We start from the raw sequence: 19,773 nt of genomic DNA on the forward strand, positions 1-19,773 counted from the left end.
GTGGTGGGCACCTGTAGTCCCAGCTACTCAGGAGGCTGAGGCAGGAGAATGGTGTGAACCTGGGAGGCGGAGCTTGCAGTGAGCCAAGATCACGCCACTGTACTCCAGCCTGGGCGACAGAGCGAGACTCCGTCTCAAAAAAAAAAAAAAAAAAAAAGCCTAGTAGGATGCCTGACACATGGAGAGTGTGTAGTAAATGGTATATATTAACCATAAGGACTATTGAGATGAATTAAAGCTAACTTTAATTTTTTAGAATGTCATGAAACAGCAACCCGCACTCAGCAAGACTCAAGCATTCATTTGATTTAAATCAATAGTGCCACAATCTCTTGTGGTGAAGGCCAATTTGGGAAAAATAGAATGTTTGTATCTTTGCTTTTTTAGTTTTAAAGAAATGTCCATTTTAATAAGTTCTAACGTTCAATAGCACAGTACAGTGACTATAGTTAACAACAATGCATTGTATATTTCAAAATACCTAGAAGAGAGGATGTGAAATGTTCCCAACACAAAAAGATATAATAAATGCCACGTAATGGATAGCCTAAATACTCTGACTTAATCATCCCACCATCTGTACATGTATCAAAATATCATATGCACTCCATAAATATATCCAGATATTAGGTATCAAAGAAATTTTTAAAGAAATGTCAACTTTAGAAGGTAATACATTATCTGCAACAATATCTGCATTTAAAAGTTTACTCATCCATCTTATAGTTTTATTTTTTGGTTAAAATTTTAGTAAAACCACCTCCCAAATGCAGAGAGGTAATGACAAAGCAGAGCATTAGGGATGTGCAACTCCAACGGCACCTTTCTAACTGTATTCTGGAGCTTTTTTTTTTTTTTTGGCGGAGTCTCGCTCTGTTGCCTAGGCTGAGTGCAGTGGGGCTATCTCGGCTCACTGCAAGCTCTGCCTCCTGGGTTCATGCCATTCTCCTGCCTCAGCCTCCTGAGTAGCTGGGACTACAAGTACACACCACCACACCCAGATAATTTTTTTTTTAATTTTAGTTTTGTAGAGATGGGGTCTCACTTTGTTGCCCAGGGAGGTCTCAAACTCCTGGCTTCAAGTGATCCACAAGCTTCAGCCTTCCAAAGTGCTGGAATTACAGAGGTGAGCCACCACACCCAGCCTCTCTTAGTTTTAACCTCTTCAAGTGCATCACCAAATTTTCTAGTATTTAAAAATATGTTGTATCATTAAAATGATCATTATGAAAACTTTATAGGCATCTGAAGGGTACAGAAATATAACACTAAAATAATTAAATGTACACAATGAATATAACTATGTAAAAACAATATGCATATAAAAAGAGAAAAAGTAAATACATAAATTGTTAAGGGTATTTGTTAGGGTAAGAGCATTATGAGTGATCTTCTACTCCTTCCTCATTTTCCTAAACTTTTAGTAATGCTGATGGTATTTGACTTTTAAAAGAAGAGAAGCTGCTAAAAATTACACAGAAGAAAAGCAAGAGAGAAAGGGAAAGGAGGAATAAAAATCAATCACTGAAATAAAATGTTTTTCAAGATTTCCAGTGTAGAAAATTATACACCCTTCCTCTATGACCATACAAATTAGATATAACCTAGTCTACAATAAGTGAAGAAGCCTTAAAAAGTTAAGGAATAACAAAAAGAAATACCAAGGAAATGGTAAACAGTCTTTCTCTAAAGGTTTTAAGAAATCCGAACACACCATGCCTACAACCCACTCCACCTCTGGACTTGCTACATAAATTAATCCATTTCCTTATTGGTTTAAGCCAACTTGAGTTGGGTGTCTGTTACTTGCTGCCAATGATATCCTAACTGATACAAAGTTGAGTAAAGAAATTAAGCAAATCAGCGATTACTATTTCATATAAACCACATTTATGTAAAAGATGATACTAGTATACTAAAAATAATATAAAAGACAAAAAAATGTACTAGATAGTATCTATTGTGCTTCAGAGCATTTACCATATTGGAGCAAGCCACAGGTAATCTGTGAATAACTTATGCCCACGTAACACAAATCACATGTATGTCAAAACTGAATGTGTATATTAACATCATTATGCACACAAACTATGTAGTTCATATCATACATGCATAAATACAATACTTCATTTATTCACTGACTGTTCAGTAACCAGTTATTAATTGTCCATTATGTACCAGATATTGTCTTAAGTATTGAGGGCACAGCAGTGAACAAAACAAAGTTCTACCCCAACAGAACCTTAATTCTAATTACTGTCAATAACAAACATTATATCAAATGGTGATAAGTGTTCTGGAGAAAAATAGCAAGGAGCCATCAATTTTAAGAAACATCATTATTTTATATGTCACTACATAAAAAAAAAATTGCCTATTAACATTGTAAGACACCACTGATTATTAGACATCACAATTTCAGATGTCAAAATGTAGAACATTGCATCTTAAAATCAATGAACGTGGTAAAAAAGCAAAAAGAAGGATAGAAAATGCTAGCAAGGGCTAGGTGCAGTGGCTCACACCTGCAATCCCAGCACTTTGTGGGGCCGAGGTGGGAGGCTGGCTTGAGCCTAGGAGTTTGAGACCAGTCTGGGCCACATGACAAAACCCCATTTCTAGAAAAAATACAAAAAGTTGGCTGGGTGTGGTGACACACACCTGTGGTCCCAGCTACCCGGGAGGCTGAGGTAGGAGGATCACTTGAGCGTGGGAGGTTGAGGCTGCAGTGAACTGTGGTTGCACCACCGCACTCCAACCTGGACAACAGAGTGAGACCCTATCTCAAAAAAATAAAAAAGTAGAAAACGCTAGCAAGGAAGGGGGAGGTGTTAGATAGGGTTTGACATGTATGTCAAAACTTTGTATGTATATTAACATCATTATGCACACAAACTATATAGCCTGTATCATACATGTATAAATAAACACAATATTTCATTCATTCATTCACTTTGTTCAGTAACCGGTTATTGATTGTCAATAATAACAATCATTGATAGAGTTTCTGAGGAAGTCTCACTGACCTAAAGAAAGCTACGCAACTCTCTAGAAGAGCAATCCAGTGAGTGGGATGAGCAAGAGCAAAGGCCTGGAAGTGCAGGCACGTGACAAAATGGAAAAAAGCTAAGGCAGCAAGGGTGGTTGGAGCACAGCAGGCAAAAGGAAAGCCGTAGAAAATGAAATCAGCAAATCAGCAAAGGCCTGAATACACAAAGCCTTGTAAGGCCATAGTTCTTATTACAAGTGACATGGGAAACAAAGACATATTTTCAAATTTAGAACCTAAAACAAATGACCAGAATCTAGCTGATGCTTAAAAAAAAAAATACAAAAACCTGCCAATTCCACAGCTATATACTGGCATGTTTATAAATGAAGTCACTTCTAATCTAAGATAATAAAGTACAATAATTCCTTAAATATAGACTAAATCATATATTTTTTAAATGGTATAATCCAGTATATTAGAAAAATGAAAATCCTGGTAATGAAACAGTCTTAGAAAGTTAAAAGCTAAACTACTAAAGTATTTCTATGTTGATTCTAGCCTACCAAAGCTATCAGTCCAATTATCACCACAGTATCAAAGAATAATGACTTTTATTGAGATGATCAGATGTAAGTTCCTAACACAACCTGAAGCAGATTGTCATAAATAACTGTTTTTACTATATCAGATTGTAAGAAAAAGTAATAATCCTATAATATGTTAAAATGAATTTTTCCTTGACATACATATCATTTTAAACTCTCTTACCTGCTGAATGAGATGCATACACTTTGAAGACTGCACTCCATAAGCATTATTGACTATGTGTGGAATGCCGTAATTAGCACAAATCACAGCCAGTTCTTCTAATCTATAAACATAAATATTCAATAGAAAGACATACTCACACTGTGCTTTATAAATGATAGTGCAGAAAGTTTTTAAAAAATTTAATAGTTATCCTTAATGTACACCAAGGGGAAAAAAAGACAAACACTGAAATTTCTATTGCAGTATCTTGACATGTAATTCAGCAGCTTGGAAATACATAGCAAGCTCTTTCGAATAAACCTAAAAAGGCTTTTAATGTTACCAATATACAAAAAAAACACAAAAATTTATGTAGATGGTAAATCATTTTAAAATTAAAAATTCCCTAAACAGAAAGCCAGAAGATTATTTATAAAGACCCCTCACAAGATGGTATGCTCTTTTTTTCCATTTTTGGTTGCTTACCATACTGAAGCTAGTATCTGCAAAATAATTAGCATATCTGGAATCTTAAGAAATCTCACATTAAACATCTCATAAAATAAAAAATGCATTCTCAAATAGACTTTAATGTATTAAAAAATACAGAACATTAAAATGTGTCATTACCAAAATAACTAACATTTTCCAACAACTTGGATACTGAGGAATCTTCCAAATAGCTACTGGTTTTAAATCCACCCTTATCTACTCTTACTTCTTCATTTTACACCTCTCATATTAATCTAATTTGAGAGTCTAACTTTATGCAAAGTAAGGTAATAAATTTCAGTGACAGCATAATAAACAGATGTTCTTTCACAAAGCCAAATACTTCCTGTGACTGAGCTCATCTTTAATAGAAATGTCTTCATGCTATGAAACTAAAACTAAATCCTATGTTTTAGTAAAATTATTAAAAGTTTTCTTTCTAAAGTATAAAGAATTTGAAAGCATTTTAATACAAGTAAAGTCCTTTTTGACAGGATATACTTCAAATATATAGTTTGAATTACCGATTTACGCATAATACATGTCCTATTTCTAGTAGATGTCATTAATATATTTTTAACTGTAAGTAGGAATACCATTATGTTCATCTGTTACAAGTTTTCTTTTTTTTGTCCAGTTTGCCTCAGACCAAAAACAAGTTATCAGTTTGCTTGCTTGAAGTCTTATGAATTAAAAACTCATTTTATCATTTATTTTCACAAACCCTACAAATTGATATAGAAATCCTTTTTGTTACTTCAAACTAATCAGATGATGTTTTTAACAAAATAGACCTTCTGGGATACACAGAAGTATTTTCTTCATAAAATAAAAGGCACTTTCACATGTGTGTGTTCTAATGAAAATATTCCTTAATAAAGAACTTCTTTGAAAATAAGGCTCCATAACATTAAGCTCTATTTTTAAAAGAAAAAAAATAACTTGTGAGTAGTTTTAAATAATCTGAATTACCTAAATCTGTTAATGGTTAGGGTGTGTTAAAAAAAAAAAAAAAAGTATTAAATGAAAGGAGAAGCAGAAAAAATATTTTTCATATGTATCAAATTGTTTTCTAACTTAGAAGCCAATTTAAGGTGTTTATCAGTTAGAAGAAATAATACCCTTCTTTTTTGCAACATTTCCCTTAAGTGAATTTCCTCCACAATAGTTTTTGTCTGATTGATTAACTAATAAAAACAAAATGTATACTGTACCCAAAAAATTAAAAGGAATGAAGCTGATGTAAAAAAGAAAAACAAAACGTGGTTTTAAAATTTAATAAAGTCAGAAATTCAAACATTACTGTGCATCACCCTTTTCCCAAACTTCGCTCTTACTCAGAAATATTCATTACACAACAGTGACAAATGAGAATTTTTCTGACTGATAAAAATCTTCATTAAACTTTTTCTAAAGGAGATAATACAGGTAAAACACTTAACACTGTGCCAGGCATACTGTAAACATTCAAAAGACGTTAGTCAAAATGAAACAAAAGCAAAGTATCCACAAGGATAAATAATCCAACTAATACAAATATCCATATGCTGTTTTTCAAAATGTGATTTCTATCACATTAAAAATTTTATAGCTATCAAAACCATCAATAAAGAACAATGCTTATTTAATATTTCAATACAAATTTGAAATCTGATTGGAAGTAATGAATAAACCACAAAGCATATGAAAAGTAATCTTAAAATAGAGTTCACAGGCTCATAAATGTAGCAAGGTAAATTTTTAAGAGCATAGTTAAAAAACTGTCTCTTACAATCTGCCTATAAGATAACAAAAGCCAACATAGAATTCATTATTGCCAAATAATGTAATTCCATGAATTAAAACCAAAGTATAACTTGATGCTACAAGAAAAGCCCAAAGTCAGTATAATTCTTACAAATTATTACCACTTCCATTCAAAATGTTAAAATGAAACAAAAAAAAAATTATAGTCAAAAACAGAAATCTGTATTACTAGACATGAGCCTATTACATTTTGAGAATAAAAATGTGTGGCTATCCTTTAGAAGAGTAAACCTTTGCTTTTTCTTTCCTTTTTTGCTTTTATTTTCTTAAATATTTGTATTATTCTCAAAACGCAGACAATGACAACCACTATGCACACCTAAGGTATAATCTGAGTTAATCTTCCAATTACAGAAATTTGAAAGTAAACAATCCTAATTTTTTTTAAATTTATTAATACTGATAGCAATGAAAAGAAGTAAACCCAACATTTAGCTTAGAAAAGAAACTTCTATTAAATAATAAGAAAAAACATGCTAAGAGATCAGAAACAGGACAAAGAGCAAGAAAACAGAGACAGTCTGCATCAACTCAGGTGATAAAGGGAGCTCCCCACCCTGTACTAGTTGTTTTTCCTTGTTACATTTCAAATGGTTGGTTTCCCAAGCTGTTAACGCTATTTCTCCACAAGGTCAATCTATTCTCTTAGAACAGACCATTCATCTATTCATTATGAAGTGTTATTTAAGCATATTTGAGAATTAGTATATCATATTTTATTTAAAAGACAGTTAAACAGCTAAAGGACAATATTCACAAATCATTTACCTATCAGGCACCCTTGGAGCAAAACAGGATGTAGTAGAATGAATACACAGAATGTAATCAGGCCCAAGTTCCTGGACTTTAGCCTCCACTGCTTTCAGGTCTGTACGCAGCTCGTCACCTTCCAAAACATTTTCTATCACCACAGGCTCAAAACCTAACCAAACCAACCAGACAACAAAATGTTAGTGTGAACTAAAATAAGGGAAGATCCTGAAACTCTAGGAAGCATGCTATTCTACACAAGAACTCTTAATATTTATTTTGGTAGATTAACCTTCCTCTGGTAATAAATACACAGCTCAGTACTGGTGTTAGTCAAAGGCAGGTCAAAATAATGTGAGGGACTACTACACAATTTTAGGACCATAAGTCTATTTAACACTTGGATATGACAAGAATGAATTCTGGAAAGTAAGGAAAACAAATGTTAAATAGATATCTATAGAAGTAATAACATAGACAGTGATGACAAAAAGGATCACTTTAATCCAGTTCAATTTCAATCCACAGAAAAGTAAGTCCACTCATTCTCTGGTGATATTTCTGTTTTATTTTAAAGTTCACTTTATTTCAGAGATGGACATAAATAATAATACAATTCACTCAGTGAAACAAATCACAATCATCTACTTAACGTTTTATCTCTAAAGAAAAACATAATAAATTTCAGTAGCCTAAGGATCACTGATCCATCTCATAGCCTACAAAAGCCTCCTATGAAAACAAAATGTATACTGTAAATTTTGCATGAAAATTGTTTTCACATTTTCAATTAAAACAGTACACTTAACTAGTATATAAGCAAAGGTCCCACAACAAATAATAATTATGGAACCATAGATATTTAGGCATCCATAAACTTAAAAGTTGCATAAAGTAATACAAACATTAAATTTTGTTACATATATTTTACCATAATTTTTTCTTTTAAAAAAATAACAGCGAACAGTTAATTTTTCATTTATCTATCTTTATATAAGAAATCTGAAATTCATAATTATGATGCTTAAGACATTATATACGACACTTCTCTTACCTGCAGTGATCATGGATTTAAAGCAGGACTTCTGGTCTATTCGTGGCCATATAATATACTTTGCCTTTGGTCTTTTGTGTCGTAATGTTAAGAAACACAGAGTTAGACTCATACCAGTTGCCATAGGAACTACAAAGCAGTTGGCTACTGTATGGACACCTACAAATAAGAAGCAAAACAGAAATCTGTTATCCCGCTAAGCACCCAGCATCCTTCTTGAGGAAATAATATATCTCATCTATAAAATAGTAAGAGTCGTAGCCCCAGTGCTTCTGTTTCTGTACTCACTCTTGGGAAGCTCAATGCCAAATTCAACTTCTGGGCTTACCGCTCTGATTTTCTATCTTATTCTAAAGACTTTTTATTTAAAAAAAAAAAAAGTCTTTTCGGCCGGGCGCGGTGGCTCATGCCTGTAATCCCAGCACTTTGGGAGGCCAAGGCGGGCAGATCACGAGGTCAGGAGATCCACACCATCATGGCTAACACGGTGAAACCCCGTCTCTACTAAAAATACAAAAAAAAATTAGCCGGGCGTGGCGGCGGGCGCCTGTAGTCCCAGCTGCTCCGGAGGCTGAGGCAGGAGAATGGCGTGAACCCGGGAGACAGAGCTTGCAGTGAGCCGAGATCGCGCCACTGCACTCCGGCCTGGGCGACAGAGCGAGACTCTGTCTCAAAAAAAAAGAAGTCTTTTCAAAAGCCACTCATACTCTTTTTGGAAAGGGGCAATAATAAATGAAATGAGTCAAATGGTGTGTGTGTGTCCAGTCAGCCAAAGGCATTATGATTAAGACGGTACATACCAGCCAGCTTTATAATGTCCAGGACCAAAGAATTGGTAATTTTGTTCAAAAGGCTAGAGCCTGCAGCTTTTGGTTGCACAGCAGAAATATCACCCGATCGTCCAATGCCATGAATGAACCTAAGCAAAAAATGGGCCAAAAACTGGACAAATACATTCAGCATTCCGAGTAATACAATGTACAAATATGCAAATATAATAACCAAAAAAACACCAGGAGCAACATTTGGCTGTTACAGATACATGTCACAAACTATTAACGATGTGGAACTCTCCTACTTAAATTGAAACAACTTCATCAATTATGCTGTGATAGCTAGTTTCCAAAGACGCCGCCATCAATTCTTTTTCTCTCTATGCCCACATACTACTCCCACACCAAGAGATGGAGTCTACTTCCTCTCCACTTGAATCTGGGCTGAACTTAGTGACTTGCTTGGCCAGGAAGAATCTAGCAGAAGTGACTGTGTGAAATTTTCATGCTAGGCAAACCTTCAGATGACTAAACTCTCAGCCAGTATCTGACTGCAACTACATGACAGACCCAAAGCAATACTCACCTTGCTGAGCCCAGTTAATCCAAAAAGCTATGAGAGGTAATAATAAATGTTTTAAGCCACTTAATTTTAGGGTGGTTTGTTCTGTAGCAATAGAAAACTGGAATATATGAAACATTCAATTATCTTTTTTTTTTTTTCTTTTTGAGACAGAGTCTCGCTCTGTCGCCCAGGCTGGAGTGCAGTGGCGCGATCTCGGCTCACTGCAAGCTCCGTCTCCCGGGTTCACGCCATTCTCCTGCCTCAGCCTCCCGAGTAGCTGGGACTACAGGCGCCCGCCACCACGCTGGGCTAATTTTTTTGTATTTTTAGTAGAGACGGGGTTTCACCATGTTAGCCAGGATGGTGTGATCTCCTGACCTCGTGATCCGCCCGCCTTGGCCTACCAAAGTGCTGGGATTACAGACGTGAGCCACCGTGCCGGCCAAATTATCTTTTTTCTTTACTTTTCCCCTAATCACACACTGGGCTAAGTTCCAATGATGGTTCAAATATTGCCTTAATTTTAAAAGAACTATATGCTCCTAGAAAATCAGTGTGCAAATCTCATTTTAAATTAGACGATATTATACATTGTTTAAAGATACCTCTCAATACTCTTTAAAATAAAAAACCCTTTTATAATTTGAGTAATTTCTAATTGACAGTCAAATATATCAGAAATTCGGTATAGGGGGATTATCGAAGAATACTAGTGTTGTACTTCCTCACCACTGAAATCTCATGTACAAAACATTTCTTACATATATTATCAAACCGTGTTATCAGCAAACTGTTAACTGAAATTTTCATCCAAGTTAGGCATTATCATCAGTTTTAACTGCAGTGGTTTTTACTGAAATACAAATTCTACTATGCCCACGAAATTTTCATTATAACGTAAAAGCATGGAAGACAGGAGTTTCATTTAAAAGAGTTTACACTTCACAGAAAGGTTAGTGGACAGAGCAATGAGTGATCATATTAACTACCAATTAACTACCAATTAAATCGTTATCAGAATTGATGAAAAGCTTTCTGCAATAATGTAAAAGAAAAAGGTCACTTAATAATCTAATACACCTTTCCCTGTATCTATTGCAACAGAGAGGTATTTATAAAATGGGATTCAGTTTAAACACAGTTTAAAACAAAATTTAAAGTTGATAACTATAAATCATTCTAAAAAAAAAAACTACCACTGTTAGAAAAGAAATATGGAAAACTATAAACAACCTTAATGGATTTTGACCTCTTACAACCAGATATGTTTATTAGAGTAACCGTTCCTAAGCAAACGTATAGCCCGCGTTAGTCACCCAGAACCTGACAGGGTAACCCCCACATATTTTTACTCTATTGTCTTTGCAAAGCACCTGCTGAGATAAAATTGTTTCCATCTCCCTGTTGCATTTGGTTTACATATCCATTAGAGCAGGGAAGAAGTGGTTTACAAACAGACATTTGATAATCTAATAAGATGAATACTGCTGCCATTATTTTGAACCACAAATAAATAAACGATATATCTCCCTTACTACTTAAAAAAAGATACCTGTAATGACGACGAGCAACCAATGCGGATGCCACTCTCCCTTCCCTTTCTCCCACACCACAATTGCCTAAGAAATTGTTGCTGTCCATGATTGCAAGTTCATGCAAAAAGAGTTCAAGTGTACTTTCATCCCAGCCATTCTCTGGACACTTGCCCTTAAAAAAAAAAAATTATGATTATATTTAATAAAACTATCGTTCTCTAGAACACTACAGGAACACATTTTTTCTTTTTAATGTGTATTTTGCCACGCTCCTTGTTTTCTAAAATTCAGGCATAAATTCACCACTATATAGAGACCGCAAGGAGGCAAAACGTTTGTACATTTGATTACAATTATTTACAGATTTCGAGAAGTGATGATAAATGCATACAATGAGGTTCACTCAGATATTTAAATTTCCGTAAGTGAAACTAACTGAAAACCAATACACCACATCCCCAATGAAGATGCTTCAAACCAAGGCATTACGATTGGGGCGGTGGGACGTGGAGAAGGGTGGTAGTTGTCAAACTTCAATGAAATATTGGCCAGGCGCGGTAGCTCACGCCTGTAATCCGAGCACTTTGGAAGGCCAGGAATGGCCGATCACTTGAAGTCAGGAGTTTGAGACCAGCCTGGCCAACATGGTGAAACCCTGTCTCTACTAAAAATACAAACATTAGCCGGGTGTGGTGGCGGGCGCCTGCAGTCCCAGCTACTCGGGAGACTGAGGCAGAACAATGGCGTGAACCCGGGAGGCGAAGGTTGCAGTGAGCCGAGATCGCGACACTGCACTCCAGCCTGGGCGAAAAAGCGAAACTCTGTCTCAAAAAAACAAAACACAACAAAACTTTTAATGAAATTAAAATACAGGAACGCTGGCAGGAGGGAGACCTGTGAAGTTCCGCGGAAAGCACGTGGTTCGAGTTAGCATACGGTGGTCTACAAACACCATTACGTGCTCTGAGTCGTTGAGGGTGGTGAAAGATGGAGGTGCGAACTTTGCCCTTTCCTCGAATAAAAAAAGTACACTGGGACTTTCCCTCACTTCCGCATCCCGAAGTTAGAAATAGCCCGACTCAAAACCCCCACCCCAATACCCCCTCCTAAGAACACCCTTTGGCTTTCAGTGGCTTTGGCAAGGCTGAGAAGGCACAGACCGCAGTCGGTCAGCTAGGGCAAGCCAAGCTGAGACAGACTTGGGACTAGTCTCAAGCAGCAAAGAGCTGCCGGTGAGGCAGCACCAGCGGGGACGCCCGGCGGAGCCAGAGCCCCGGGGTCGCGGCGGCTGGGGAGGGGACCGACAGCTCGGTACCTTCTCCAGAAGCAGCCGTATGAGATGCTCATGCGAGCGGCGGGCCTCACAGCCCTGCCGCACGTAAGCCGGCGACACCAGCCGCTCGCCCGCCGCGAAGCTCTCGCGGTTCATGACAGCGGTGGCGACAGTGGCGAATAAGCGGGAGCACTATCTCCACACGCCAGACACACGACGGAACCAGAATGCAACTCGCCGCCTGGACGGTACGGCAGCGCCTTGGGACAAAAAAAACCAAAAACAAACAAACAAAAAAAACACACTTCTCTTTCTTGCACATGCGCAGACCTTCTCAGATGGCGCTCCAGGAGGAAGTTGGCGTATTTGAGCATGCGCGAGGAAGTCCGCGCTTTTCGCTGACTTCAGGCAAAGGAGGGACTAAAATTAGACCCGCCCCACCGCGGCTGATTGGCCTAGTTAAACCCTGGCGTTCCTGATACGAACTTCAGGAAAGGATTTTGCACTTGTGCAGACCGGGCGAGCAGAGTAAGAACCAGGTACGTGGGTTTTTCCAAGTTCTGTGTTTCAGTCCTGTTGGATGGTTGAGATCTGTGCAGGGTCTGTGCTTCCGCCTTATTCAAACTGTTTGTCAGATGCCAGAACCTTCGATCTTTACTTTGATACATTTCCACACTTACTACTGCCTCACAACCCCATAGGAAATAGCAGTGCCCCACTCCTTTTCCCCTTGACACTACTGTTTAGCCATAGCACTTACCACTCACCACGTGACATGCCAGACGTTTGTTTATACACACACACCCACCCATGAATGTAAACTCTGTAACCGAACGGCAGGGCCTCGGTTTTTGCTGCGGTGCCCCCCTCCCCCGGACACTTAAAAAACAGTGCCCAGAATAAAGTAGGGCCTAAAAAAAAAGGTTGATATTGAATTAATGAATTAGTTTGACCATTCTGAAACTATCCCCAAGAACATTTTGTAAAATTGATTAAGGGGGGGAAAAATCCAACTAGGCTTACAAGCTGCTGTTATTAAGCCAGCTTGCCGTATGGCCGACTTTCTTGTAGCTGGTTGCTACTTACTACCCCAGGAGAATGTGGCCCTTGTCACAAGACTCTTCATTCTTTTTCTGCTCTATAGATAAAATCGAAGACATTATGAGAAGATAAGCTTTCTGTTTGCATTGCTTCTTTAGGTCCCGCATACCAACAAAACTAAGGATGCCAGCTTGTCTGGAAGGCCCAGTAAAAAGCTGATTCATGGAGGAATGCAATTGTCACATCCTAATGATTTCATCTCCCTTACCCCAACGAATCGATAACCCCAAATTTTCCAGCCCCTCACCCTCCACAAATCCCCTTAAAAACCTTTGCCTAGAACCCCTTGATGAAATGGATTGAAGCTTGAGAACTCTTCCTGTTTCCTGGCTTGTAACTTGTGATTATTAAAACTCTTTCTCTGCTGCAAGCCTTCTGTCGGAATATTGGTCTGTTCCTGCACAGCCGGCATAGGAACCTGGCAGTCCTGTAACAATTCAACAACTTAGAGGTTCACTGCTGGAGATCCCTGCCTCCAGTTTCCTTACAATCTTCATCTTATGTGAGCCTACAGTAATTCCTGACATTGCTTTCACCTGGTGGGTGGTATGTCCACTTGCACTGATTCACACCCACTTGCAAGAGCTGATTGTTAAATGTTCCGTAATTTTGTGAGCTAGTTTTTAAATACAGCCACTCAAAAATTATATTAAAAGCAAAAGTAAAAATACTCAAAATTTGTCACTTCCTAATTATTTTACATTTTACTATTATCTATGCTCTTCAGGTTATTTACATGCATTTTATCTATATGGTGGAAATTCAATATAATGTTATACTACTGCACATCTTCCAACTCCCCTTTTGATGATGTCACGTTGGCCATGGCGGGAGCATTTACACCATGGAAATCAGTAAACACCGCAAATCAGGCCCTTACCCTCCAAACCACTACCCTAGAAGTCAGTTGTTCAACACGTACCAGCTCATCACTGTTTCTACTGCATGTTCCCATGGCATCCAGCATTAATATATATCAGTCTATTTATGGTATTTGTTGAATTGCATTTCAATTGTTAATTTTCTGTCTCAACTAGACTGTGAGCTCCTGGTTGACAAGGGCTATATTGATATCTGTGTTCAAAGCACAGCACTAAATACATAATAGCTGTTTGATAAATATTTGTTGAATGACATAGAGCATTTAACTACTTTAAACAGAAAGGTGAACCACAAAACAACAAGAATTTAGCTTACTTTCTAAAATGAGTATTTTTCAAACTTTTGGAAAGTTGGGTTCTTATTCTCAAAATGCAACTATTTTTGCAACTTCTTTGGAAAAGCCTTCAAAGCCGCTTTGTCAATCACATGCAAAATGTGCAAAAATCCCAAAATTAATGTCATTACTGAATGGACACACCAGGTTTTTGAGCCAGCTTGTTCTCTCACCTTATTCACCATCTTACTTCAGAAAAATGTTTGTCTGTTTCTAAAAATTAATCATTGTCAAGATATGCATTCATTAAGGGTGTTCAAAAGATACCAGCTTTGGAAGCAATTTCAAGAGAAGTATTCTAAAATTACTTTCATCCATTCACTCACCCAACAAGTATTTATCCATATCCCCATTTTACAGGTGAGGAAAGCAAAGCTCAAGAAGTTTGAGTAATGTATTTAAGGTTATACAACGAGTGACACTGGCAGAATTTAAACCTGTGTGTTCTGGACCTATTTTAAATGATGCTATCTATTAAAAATAGTGTGTAATAGTTATTTTAAAATAGTAGTTTGTAACTACTATTTTAAAATAGTATGTAATTACTATTTTTAATAATAGTATGTAATTACTATTTTTAACAGGGCAACATCAGAATAACCTCATGGTCTTTACAAGAGGAAGCATCATTTAAAATAGGTCGAGAACACACAGGTTTAAATTCTGCTAGTGTCACTCGTTGTATAACCTTAAATACATTACTCAAACTTCCTGGGCTTTGCTTTCCTTATCTGTAAAATGGGAATATGGAAGAGGCAGTTATGATGATTAAATGAAAGGTAATTGCTCAATGACATCTTCCCCTAGATAGACTGACTATACAAATGGACAATGGCCAGATCATATGTGATAACAGAACTCTCACCCACAACCTCTCTAGCAACTAGCTTTTCAAACCACCACCTCTGCAGCAATCAGCCAAGAATGGTTAAGACTTGGGCAATGATTGCCAGCTTCCCTCTTTTATTACTCGCTTCTAACTTAAGACCAACCAGAGAAAGCTAAATATCCTCCTTAAAAAATTACATAAGATGCCCTGTTTCTAGTTAGCCAGCCTCTAGCTTCTCCTTGCCAACACCTCCAACTGGCACACCTGAATTCTTCCCTGTACCTGAATCTTTCACTATAAAGCTTTCCCACTCCCCTGCCTGCCTTTGAGACTCTTGACAAATGCAAATGATGGTGACTGACTCCCTTCTCTAGCAAGCTCTGAATTTCCAGTTTTCCTGGAGACTTCACTGAGACGTGGTCTGTGCTGTCCACGGCGGTGGACCTCAGCCTTTGGCCACTTGTGGTGCCCACGGGGGCTCCTTGTGCCTTGTTGCTTATGGCTTGTTAAGTCCATGCCAACGTGGTAAATCCATGCTGGCTTGGAACTCCTCCCTGTTTGCCTTGAGTTCCTAAGCTGTTCATTTGAAGTTTGGTACTCAGATTGTTACTGGTTCCTATTTGCATCCTTAGTGGAATCAGGCAATTTCTTTTCATCCTTTGTGCTGTCCTTTGTACTTCTATTTTGTATTGTGCTATCTAAAAGTGTTGTTTTCCGTAAGAAGGAGAATCATAGGGTAGAACATGGCCATGGGCCCTACAACCCTGTTGTTTAAGCCAGTTTCACAGATCGATGAGTTTGCAGTTCTCACCAGACTACATCCGTTTGGACAAATTTTGTTGTGGGTAACCAATAAAACTGGATGAAGTTCTCCCTTCATCTTGATTTTTTGTTCTGAGGGCTTCCTTTTGATCCAAACAAAGAGGTCATTCTGATATTCTGCCTGCCAGGGGGCACAGATTGTTCGGTCTGTGTTCAAAAGGGGCAAAAATCAGGCTGGGGGCTGAGACAGGATAAGCACGACCATAACTTTCAACACCGTAGCCAGCGTTCATGGGGTGCTCTAAGTCTAAATCCTCTCCACCAGGAAAAACTTCTGCTTCTTATACATACTCTCATTACAATCCTAATGCTTGTGCCTATCTCTCTAAGTGGCATAATTTCAGCAGTGAGGAGTTGGGCCTTCAGTGGCCACTCTGGGAAACACTTGACTTGACAAAATTTTTTATTTGATGGGCAAGAAAAGAAAGGGAATTAAGATTTCTTAGGTCTGATGGGCAACAGTTTTTGAGTGGTACACAGAGGCCTCCAAAGGAAATTCTGATTCAAGAATTATTCCACTAAAAGATGCTTTGGCTAAAGCTAACAAGCAATTTGACATCTTAAGCAACAACAAACTAGACTCATTTCCTAGGAAATCTTCCCCTTTGGGTTGGCTCCCTATATCCAGATGTCCCTCTTATCCCTTAGCCTTCTGATATCTCTCTTCCTTCACTTCCGTCAACTCCCCCCTTCTCTTCCTCTTGTCCAGGACTCCTGCATTTTCCCAACAACTCTCCTAAAACTCTAAAATGTCAATTGCTTCTAAAGATCCCTCTCCCCTCAAAAGCCAGGTATGCAGGCAACTGCAGAATTTAAACTTTGCACCCAAGATGAATTAAGAGCAATAATCAAGGATTTCTCTACTTCCAAACAAGACCAGCAACTATTTATAGAAGAATTTAGGATTCATTTGAATGCGTATGATTCAGGGTTACCTAACCTAAATATATCAATGTATACATATATTGGCCAGATCCTCAGGTGTTAAATCTTGGATTTAAAGAAAAGCTGATTGGACTGACATAAGAAGGGATCTACAAGGATCGCTTTTTCCCCAATAAACTTAAGAGTCTGAAAAAAAAAAAAAAAAAAGCCCTGAAAAGTAGAACACAGCCTCCTAGAAGCAATATCCCAAACGCTTTCTATAAAAATCTGTTTTTGCATAATTCAATAATGCAAACACAGACAAGATGAAACTATAGGAGATTTTCAGGATAGACTATAATATACCTCCTGACAATATTCAGGAGTTGACAACGGTGCCAGTGTAACATCAGCCCTTTCATCTTATTTTGTCAATGGAGTTAAATCTGAAACTAGAAGGCTAATTCAAAAGTAGAAATTAGAATGGAAAATAGCTCTTTACCTGAACTAAACACCTGTCAGAACATTTTGAAAGGGCTTTAGAATAAAAATGACACAAGGCCCAAAATAAACTATGGTCTTACAGATCAAACAGCTAGGTGGCCCTCTTCCCACCAGCCATTTTGACAAGGACACTTACAGATATTGTAAACCAGAAAAAAAGGTTGTCCTATCTTATAAAAGAAAACCAAGACAAAAAAAAAAATCCCTCAATTCCAATCAATGAGAGTGCTCTCAGAAGAAGAAAAATGCTCCCAATATCCTGCCTTGCCCTTATCTCTCAAGTGAATTAACTATATAGATGATGGTATAGTCTGAATGTGTTCCCCAGAATCTATATGTTAGAAACTTAATCCCCAAGGCAAATGTGTTGGGGGATGGGGACTAATGGGAGATATTTAGGTCATGAGGATTCTACCTCGGGGATGAATTAATGCAACTATAAAAAGAACTTGAAGGAGTGAGTTCGTTCTTTTTGCTCTTCTGCCATGTGAGGACACAACATTTGCCCCCACTTGCCCTTCCACCTTCTGCCATGTGAGTACCATAGCAAGAAGGCCCCCAACAGACACCAGATACCAGCGCCTTGATCTTGGACTTCCCAGCCTCCAGAACCATGAGAAATACATTTGTGTTCTTTATAAATTACCCAGTATTCTGTCATAGCAGCATAAATGAATGAAGACAGATGGTCAATCTCATCAATTCCTAGTAGGTACATCTGCTGCTCTTTCTGCATTAAACTTCACCACCTTTGCTGAGCCTCCTCCTGAGAGCCACACTCCTCAGAGTGTGTAAGCATACACACAAGTGGTAGGTCTCTCAAATAACGCACAGATTTTTTTCTATCTCCCAGCCCTTAATTGTAACCCCTTGAGTGAAAACATCCCTTCCTGGTCTGTGAAACTGCCCTGCAAATTTAATAGCCTCCTCTTTGCAAATGGAATCATAATATTAAATGTGCAAGAGAGGAATTGTTTCTTAAAGTTCCAGAAGACTCATCTATTCATAATCAAGTTGTGCCTACTGTGGATATACCTTTGCCTCCTCCATTATATTTGATGGATACCCCCACATGAAGGTCTTCACACTGTACCTGACATTTTGTGGCCTTAAAAGTCCACAGACATAGAAAAAAATAACGAGTAGACACTGAAGAGAAGATAGGTTGTACCAAACTGTTACCCAATCAATCCCAATATCCCTTGAAGACAGAGCAAAGGAAGATTTTAAAGCTACATTTGAAGGCCTTATATCTAATGGTCTTTTCATACCCTGCACTAGCATTTGTAACACTCTAGTCTTGCCAGTAAAGAAACCAAATGTGTGAGAATATCAATTTTGCAAGACCTCAGGATAATCAACAGATTTTTGTTCCTTGCTTCCCAGTAGTACCTAACTCAGATACCATCTTGGCATCAATTCTGCCTGAAACCACTTGCTTCACTGTAGTGTATTTTTGCTCTGCCTTTTTATTTATTTATTTATTTATTTACTTATTTATTTATTTATTTATTTTGGATGTGCCTCTAGACCACTTCTAGGACAGTCAATACCTTTTAGCTTTCATCTGGAGAAGATAACAATATACCTGGACAATTATGGGTTTTATTGAAGCCCCCTCCTGTTTTTCCCAGTTCCTCAAACAATTCTTAAAAGATGTGAATTTCTCTTGTGATTTAGTTCTGATATCATATGTAGATGATCTATTTTATTCAGAGAACAAGAAAACTTGTAAAAGTGTTCCATTTACTTGCTCTCAGCCTTAACAGAAAAGGAACAAACTTTCAACAGAAACATTTCAAGTTTTCCAAAGTACAATCCATTATTTAGGACATGGTATGTTTAAGGAGGGAAAAACATTCTCTCATTAGGCAAAAGATTGTCCAAACTTATTTTAGACCTCTCACTAAATGACAGTTGGTAGGACTTCTAAGTTTAACTAGTTATTGCATACAAATTTTCTGAGATTGTGATATCCTTTTATGAATTGACTCAGACCTCAGGAAGAGACTTTTTCTTCTGGGAACCAAAACTTGGAATAGGCTTTCTGCAACCTGAAGAAAGTTCTTCAACAGCTTCTTTCACTGGTCATCTTTAACTACAAAAATCCCTTTGGTCTATTTATGTATAAACTACATGGATAAGCCCTTGGGGTTTTAATTCAACTTGATGGGAACCATCAAAACTCATGACTTACTATATATAGCCTTACCTTTGATCTGGTTGGAAAGGCTTTCCTCTCTTATCTGTGTCGAAAGCTGCAATTAAGAAAAAAAAACAAAAATTACTTATCCATACTTATGCTGAAATAGTTCTAGATTCCCCACTTGATCTCATGGTCTCTCATATAGTACTGACATTACCACTGACTGAAAACACACAACACTTTTCAGCCAGCTGATTAACTTCTTAGGATATTGCTACTCTCTTCCTCTCACATTACCATT

At 37.6% G+C, this 19,773-nt stretch overlaps 1 protein-coding gene across 4 annotated transcripts in view; it reads right to left on the bottom strand.

Moving 5' to 3' along the window:
* Positions 1–12,370, bottom strand: part of SEPSECS (Sep (O-phosphoserine) tRNA:Sec (selenocysteine) tRNA synthase) — a 40,506-nt gene extending 28,136 nt beyond the window's left edge. Inside the window, exons 1-7 of one of the 4 annotated variants that reach the window (XM_054485016.2) lie at positions 12,033–12,267; positions 11,284–11,538; positions 10,735–10,889; positions 8,645–8,763; positions 7,845–8,003; positions 6,809–6,962; positions 3,761–3,863 (exon numbers count right to left, since the gene is read on the bottom strand). In XM_054485016.2, coding sequence (XP_054340991.1) covers positions 3,761–3,863; positions 6,809–6,962; positions 7,845–8,003; positions 8,645–8,763; positions 10,735–10,889; positions 11,284–11,538; positions 12,033–12,146 — 1,059 coding nt within the window. In that variant the 5' untranslated portion in view covers positions 12,147–12,267. Of the gene's footprint in view, positions 1–3,760; positions 3,864–6,808; positions 6,963–7,844; positions 8,004–8,644; positions 8,764–10,734; positions 10,890–11,283; positions 11,539–12,032 lie in introns of all 4 variants that reach the window. The other 3 variants (XM_054485012.2, XM_054485011.2, XM_063663576.1) reach the window with 3 other exon arrangements.
* Between the last annotated feature and the right edge of the window lie 7,403 nt (positions 12,371–19,773).

The sequence above is a fragment of the Pongo pygmaeus genome, chromosome 3, assembly GCF_028885625.2.
Source record: "Pongo pygmaeus isolate AG05252 chromosome 3, NHGRI_mPonPyg2-v2.0_pri, whole genome shotgun sequence".
Lineage (NCBI taxonomy): Eukaryota > Metazoa > Chordata > Mammalia > Primates > Hominidae > Pongo > Pongo pygmaeus.